The sequence below is a fragment of the Brachyhypopomus gauderio genome, chromosome 8 (assembly GCF_052324685.1).
Source record: "Brachyhypopomus gauderio isolate BG-103 chromosome 8, BGAUD_0.2, whole genome shotgun sequence".
NCBI classification, from domain to species: Eukaryota; Metazoa; Chordata; class Actinopteri; order Gymnotiformes; family Hypopomidae; genus Brachyhypopomus; species Brachyhypopomus gauderio.
Genome location: NC_135218.1, coordinates 8337641 through 8344655, shown reverse-complemented (window position 1 = coordinate 8344655; position 7015 = coordinate 8337641). Strand labels below are relative to the sequence as shown.

Genomic DNA, 7015 nt, shown 5'->3' with positions numbered 1-7015 from the left:
CTGTTCCAAGTCAACCAGGTAAGGAAAACAGCTTCTGGTCTTGCCCAACACGGAACCCAAAACTTTGACAAAAGGACATGCAGCTTTAAAATGCTATTCTAAAGAGCAATCGAATGGAATTTTCAGTTTCTTGTACTACATGCAACTAAAGAACAAAAGGCCACATGATGTTTTTCAAGGGTAATCATAAACCTGTCTGAAGCGTATACCTGGGTTACACTGTGCCATGCTTTAAACAATAACAACTGTTTTACTGCAGGATTGCCCAATCCCCATTGTTGAGATTGACTGCTAGAGGTGGGATGCCTGGTCTTGTGCTAGTGGTTGGTATACTAGGCCTTCTAGTAAGGATGGGCGTGCCCGTGTGCCTCCCAACAGCATACACTCTGTACATAGAGAAGCCCGAATGTGACTACTGCGTGGCTGTGAACACCACCATCTGTATGGGCTTCTGTTTTTCCAGGGTAAGGAATATGCTTATTGAGAGAGACAGACAAAATCTACAGAGCAAAAAGTACTTATCAGGATACGCGCACAAGTTACGCGCACATGCTTCTCTAGAAAAATGCAGGCTAAAGATGTTCGTAAAAGATAGATAAGCTTTTCCGCCCGCGCCGTCGTCTGCGAGAAACAGATATCACAAATATGATATCTCAAAAATAATGCAATTTAAATTGTTTTAACCGCGGTTAACAATGTTGGAGAACCCGTTTCACTTGATTCCTTTGGTGACACGCGTTTCTGTCTGATACGTCTTTTCCGTAAACCTTAGGACAGTAATATAAAGGAGTTGGTCGGGCCACGTTTCCTGATCCAGAGAAGCTGCACCTATGAGGACGTGGAGTACCGCACCGCTGTTCTGCACGCCTGCGCGCCGCACGCGGACCCCCACGTCACCTACCCCGTCGCTGCCCGCTGCCACTGCGGCAGGTGTAACACGCGCAGCCACGAGTGCGTGCACAAAAGCGCTCGAGCCGCTACACGGTGTTCTAAGCCAGCGCGGCATTTGTACGCCGAGCCTGCGGCGAGTGACCACGCCCAACTCGGCTGGGCGCCGCTGTTTGAGTGACACTTTTGACGCAGTAAACGAGCCATTTGGCCGTCAGCTTGGACGCTGGATGCCTACGATTTTGGTGTTTTCGGCAGACCTGTGCGTCTGAGATGTAATAAAACATTATTGTCTGTAGCTAACAGTGAAAAAGTGTTTTTATTGTGCAGCTACTGGGCTTTTGTGGGGTATGGTTCACCATAATCATTACTGCATAATGGACCTTTATTGTCATGAAACCGTTTGCCCTGATTACCTTGATAAGTTTTGACTAAGACCAGAAGCTACTGTAAAGCAAAAGTAATTGCTTTTAGCAGAGTGTTCGGTTGTATGTATTGTTTTTATAGATAACGTTTGCACACATAAAAAACGTAGTGTTCAAATGGGATTAAATTGACACGACCTGGAGAAAATGATTACAAGTTGGCACACTGAACACTGGCAGTGAGTTGTGGATTTGTGAGTATTACCCTATGTAACAATATTTTTCATTGACAATTTAAAACATAGCTGAGTTTATTTAAAGCTGCTTATTTATAGCTGACATCAAGTAAAAATAATACTGTGTGCAAATTTTCAATAAGCATTAGTAAGTCTAAAGTTAATCAGCATGGAAAGAGCATTTCTCTGAGCTCACAGTAGACACATTTGGACAAAGGAACAGCTGTGGTTTATTTCTGTTCAACCAGCTGAGTGGGGTAGGCAAAGACTATCTCACATTCTTGCTGGAAATTCTGTTTCTGTGTTTTCATATGTGCGTGTGTATGTGTGTCACTGTCCAAATAACAAATATTAGTGCACTGATGCACCCAGTGACTTCACCTCAGCATTTAAGATACATTTACGTCATTTATCAACAATCTTACCCAGTCACACAAATGCTTAGTATAGCTACTCAATACCCCCAGGTACTGCAAAAAGGTTAGTGTCCAAAATAACCTGAGATACAGCCAGAAACAAGAGTCAGTGCTGGAGATATATAATACAGTCTAATTCTATAAAATATGAGATAATTCGAGTGCAAGGCAGTTAACCTATGTGTTACATTAATACCAGTTCACATTCCGTTTTTTAAATTGATCACTGTGAAATTCCAGCATTAACATTACGGCATTATAAATATAATGTAGTCTAATTAATAAATGTTTCTACAGTAATGCTTTCTATTTCCCCACATATTGCTTTCTGTGCTATTTGCATCCAGTTTGAATTCTTTAGAGAAGCGGATTGTTTCAGAGTCCTTCCAGAAACTTCCTTCCTTTGACACGTCAAATGATATGGCCAACACTATTTGGTAATGTAGTTATTTTTCTGTAGTCGCAGAAATCTTCCCAACAATTATTTAATGCTTCATATTAAGGGATATTTGGCGTATCGCATTTTACTCCTCAAAATAAAGACTAGAGTTTTAAAAGCAAAAAATGTCGAAAGCCTAGATTACTAGCCCCTGTGTAACTTTATCCCGGTCTCGCACAGGAAAATATCTACGACAGGAATCGACGACCGAGCTATGGGTATGCAAGCATAAAGATTCTGATTGGATGAACTGCACTCCGCCCTCTTTGAACGCGTCGACGCCCCATTTTTTCTCTTCCTTTAACAGTGATCGGAATTTTCCACTCAGCCATTCGAAGGTCACGTTTGTGTGAGATTAGCGCGTAGTCGGCAGTGGAAAATCGAGTTTCGGCACTTAACTAGATTGCTACGATTACGATTAGGATTGTAACGGTGAGTGCGCAAATTAATATACAAGTGTATGTTTTGCGTTAGTTTTAAATGCTAAATATTAGCCCTTTTTATTAGAATTTTGCTCTTTGGCGTTACCTCAGTTAGCCACCACCTAGCTTTAGCTAAGTTTCAGCGGGAAGCGTTTATCTCGGCTAACCGGCTAAGATTAAATATTCGGTTACACATTCAACTTCTGTGTTATCAGTGTTCGTTTAAATAACGCTAATTATTGTTATTAATTGTTTTGGCCAGGTTAGTTGGTATCTAACTAGCTAACCTAGCTATCTTAGGCCGTGTCTGCTCTCTCGCCTCGGTAGCTGGCGAGCCCAATGCGCCGCTGAAACGTGTTTGCTCAGGCGCTGTTTAAACATTTGATGGAGAACTTGTTGGGTCAGTTTGTTTCCGGACGTTGGTGTCCAGCAAGTGGGTGTTGGCTGGCTCGGCCGCTCTGTTTGCGTTAATACGTGAACATGAACGGATGAATGAATGAATGCCCATATAAGGGCACACATAACTGGAACTGAGTTGTCTGTTTTCAGTGTGGGGCGTGTCCTCCAGTTACTGTGTGTGTGCGGGGTGTTCATGTTGGGTGGCTATATATAAATATGCTTACAGTTAAAACGTTGTCATTTTGCTTTCCTCCAGTTCATCGTGCAGCTTCTGAAATCGTCGCACCTCTATCTGGGAGAAGATCTAAAGTACTTGTCGCCACTTCTTTACTTTTCTCAACCTTCCGATATTACACCATGTCTCAACAGCAGATCAGGTTTGTACACAAGTCTCAAATTTCCCCCACCTCCTCAATTTGCTGCTTCTGTTTATTGAATTTCAGTCTTGTTCACCAGCGCTGTATATCATACAAGCTTTGATACTGTGACCATTGTTTTGATATTTGGTTATAAAATCACCTATTGTCAATTTTGTTTTAAGTAAATACTGATAATTGATTGTAGAATATAATGTATTGTTTTGAGAAACATATCTTTTTACTTGCGTACTGTGCTATTGAAATACATAATCAGTGTCTGCAATAAGTGCTTCATCTGTTTGGCTTTATCTTCTGTTACACAGCCTTCCAGCTAAGCTAATTAATGGCGGTATTGCTGGCATTGTTGGGGTCACTTGTGTTTTCCCCATTGACCTGGCCAAGACTCGTCTCCAGAACCAGAGAAAGGGACAACAGGTCTACAAAAACCTGTAAGCAGTCTCCCCACCCAACTCTTTCCATTTCATAAATGCCTATTTATAGATATCACAAAATTCGAAGAATGTACTTGTAATTAGCATTAGAAATACTCTTGAGTGCCAGTGACAATTGATTTATGTGAGTTTGTCTTGACTGTCCCATTAAAGAATGTCAGTGGCTAATGCAGACAAGAAGTTTCTGCCTTTGACTGTCGAATCTCTGATTGTTAACAACTGTTAACCTTCCTTTTATGTTTTTGTAGGATGGATTGTCTTGTCAAAACGGTACGATCAGAGGGCTATTTTGGAATGTACAGAGGTAAACTTCATTCTAAATTGTCCACTTGTTTTTTGTTTTTTCCCCTCACAATGTTGTTTGCTATACATAGTTGATTAGTGCTATAGTAGAGTGTTTTGTTGCTTTAATAAGGTCCACTTAAATCCACTTGGCCGTGATTAAAAGTCTGAATTGTCTAGTTGGTTTTATACCAAGATAAATACACACACTAAGTTGGTTGACAAGTGATTGATGAATGGAACCATGCAGCTTATTTTGAACACTTCTGCCTGTCAAAACATGACGCACAGAAGTACAAGCTGCAGTTAAAATACTTTTTCCACATCTACAGGCCAGACAGTACTGTAGGGAGTCTTTAATATATATAAATATATATGTAAATATATATTTACCAGGATGAGCTGACATTCAGAATTGGTTGGCAGTAAAGCAGTACTGTAACTTTTTTTTTTTCTTCATTTCTTTTCTTTTTTTTGGAGGAAATTGGAGCCCGTGTTTGTACTGGGTCTCCACTTTTGTGAGGAATGCTGTGTTTGCATCTGTGTTTTTCATGTTACAGACGTGACTCCCCGCTGGGATAGTGAAGGCTAGCCGATTAAGGCGCAGCCACGCTGGAGGCAAATCGTTTATCATGGTTCTTACCACTCTGCTCCATTATAATTAGGCACCAAGTGTACTTTGTTGTATATGTATTTTATTGCTTTGTTCTTCATATCCACAATTTTTTTTACTGTCTCGTGGTGTCCTCTGTTTCTACTAACCTCCTTGACCATGTCCTGCAGAACTCTGCTTCACTAACCGATTTTTGACTTTGCTGGTTACTTCCATTTTCTACCTGTCCTTCCTCAGTTCTCTGTACATACATCTTATGCATCTGCCACTGTGCCTTGCCCTTTAAGGCAGTGGAATCATGAACTAGACCAGGTCATTGTATTCTGTCTGCACTGCACTTTGTCTGTTCCCTTGGTTTCTAACTTCACCTATTTGTTCATTCTTTTGTTTATCATCTGTTAATTCTACTTCTTGATTCTGAGCTTTGTCATTACACCAGATCCCCCTCCATGATCTTTACTCAATATTTATATGGATGTTCACATTTTCCTAATGACTATTTATTTAATTGTGAATGTGTTTTTGTTCCATTCTTAAGCCTTTATTTTGAGTGGTACTTGGGTTAGATTGTGGTGGGGAATGGATATTCTGTGTTGTGAGCAGTGTGGGTCTGTATTTATTGTTATTATTTGGACTAACCCTCCATGTTTTTGTCTTTTAGGTGCTGCGGTCAATCTTACTCTCGTGACGCCTGAAAAGGCCATCAAGCTGGCTGCTAACGACTTCTTCCGCCATCACCTCTCCAAAGATGGGTGCGTTACACTGTTGTAAATCCATCATCCAGTGTTTTGTGAAAGTGTTTAAAAACGGATGTTCCACAACTGGTGATCTGTCCCTTGTGTGTTACAGGAGGGGGCTGACTGTGCTTAAAGAAATGTTGGCAGGATGTGGTGCTGGCATGTGCCAGGTCATCATCACTACTCCCATGGAGATGCTAAAAATTCAGCTACAGGACGCTGGAAGATTAGGTAACTAGGATATTTGTCCATTTAATACAGGATTAGTTATTTTATTGTGCAATATTCGACACAGCTGTCCTTTGGACGTGGACAAAATATAAATTTGTGGTGTGTAGAAAGTTTTGACATGCCAGAAAGTTTTCAATGAACTTTCTTGTTCTTTTAGCTGCCCAGCAGAGAATGCCTGGTATCTGTGCCACCAATAAACTGGCTCCGACAGCCGCAGTGCTGAGCCGGTCCTATACAGCGGTGCCAAACTCTGCAAGAGCCATTTCTGCAACACAGATTGCCAAAGAGCTGTTGCATGCTCAGGGCATACAGGGACTCTATAAGGGCCTAGGGGCTACAATCATGAGGTGAGCACATGTTCACACTACATAAGGGAACAAAAACTTTATTTACTTTTGCTCACCAAAAACTATTGCTCAGTACTGGGCACTTGCTGTCTGTCTGCTTAACTGAATGAGAGCCCTGTTCTTTCAGAGATGTGCCCTTCTCCATAGTCTACTTCCCTCTCTTTGCTAACCTGAACCGATTGGGTAAGCGCTCGGATGATGTGGTGCCGTTCTATTGGTCCTTCCTGTCTGGCTGTGTCGCCGGCTCTACTGCTGCTGTTGCAGTTAACCCATGTGACGGTAAGCAAACGCAGCCGGCTTCCCGCCCCCGCCACTTTTGAAAAAGGAAAAAAAAACTGGTTTATCTTTTTGCGCGGGCTCACCATTTCCTGTTCTTTTAAAGTGGTGAAAACCCGCCTGCAGTCCCTGAGCAAAGGCACCAATGAGGAGGTGTACACGGGTGTTGTCGACTGCGTGAGGTGATTACGTGCACCACAGGGCGCATTCATTTTTTACTTGGACACAACAGTACGTGTTGGGTTAGTAATCTGTGGCTAACCCTCGCTCTGTGTTTGTTTTGTCTCTTGCAGCAAGATCATGAAGCGTGAAGGGCCATCTGCTTTCCTTAAAGGGGCGGGCTGCAGGGCCCTGGTCATCGCACCCCTTTTTGGCATCGCCCAAGTTATGTACTTGGTTGGTGTTGGAGAATTCATTTTGAACCAGATTCCCTTTAATCCCTACACTCCTTGAGTAGGACTGACTCAATCTACTTCGATGTTTAAAAAAAAAAAAAAAAAACTGAGAAAAATTAAACTCAATGTACAGAAGTATAAAGACGGTAGAGTTGTCA

General features: G+C 41.8%; 2 protein-coding genes across 4 annotated transcripts; both read left to right on the top strand.

Moving 5' to 3' along the window:
- Positions 1-198: 198 nt before the first annotated feature.
- On the top strand, positions 199-2295 carry tshba (thyroid stimulating hormone subunit beta a). The gene is made up of 2 exons (XM_077014187.1): positions 199-464; positions 773-2295. The coding sequence occupies exons 1-2, from the start codon at positions 303-305 to the stop codon at positions 1067-1069; spliced, it is 459 nt and encodes a 152-aa protein (XP_076870302.1). The 5' UTR covers positions 199-302; the 3' UTR covers positions 1070-2295.
- A 328-nt stretch (positions 2296-2623) lies between these two features.
- Positions 2624-6999, top strand: slc25a55a (solute carrier family 25 member 55a). Of its 3 annotated transcripts, XM_077014183.1 has the most exons (10): positions 2624-2776; positions 3422-3542; positions 3848-3973; positions 4225-4280; positions 5533-5623; positions 5721-5839; positions 5997-6186; positions 6314-6465; positions 6569-6644; positions 6756-6999. In XM_077014183.1, the coding sequence occupies exons 2-10, from the start codon at positions 3523-3525 to the stop codon at positions 6913-6915; spliced, it is 990 nt and encodes a 329-aa protein (XP_076870298.1). In that variant the 5' UTR covers positions 2624-2776; positions 3422-3522; the 3' UTR covers positions 6916-6999. The 3 variants fall into 3 exon arrangements, with proteins under 3 accessions (XP_076870298.1, XP_076870300.1, XP_076870299.1); XM_077014185.1 differs by lacking the exons at positions 2624-2776; positions 3422-3542 and adding an exon at positions 4819-4893 and having other exon boundaries at positions 3890-3973; XM_077014184.1 differs by lacking the exons at positions 2624-2776; positions 3422-3542 and having other exon boundaries at positions 3890-3973; positions 4819-5623.
- The last annotated feature ends 16 nt before the right edge of the window (positions 7000-7015 follow it).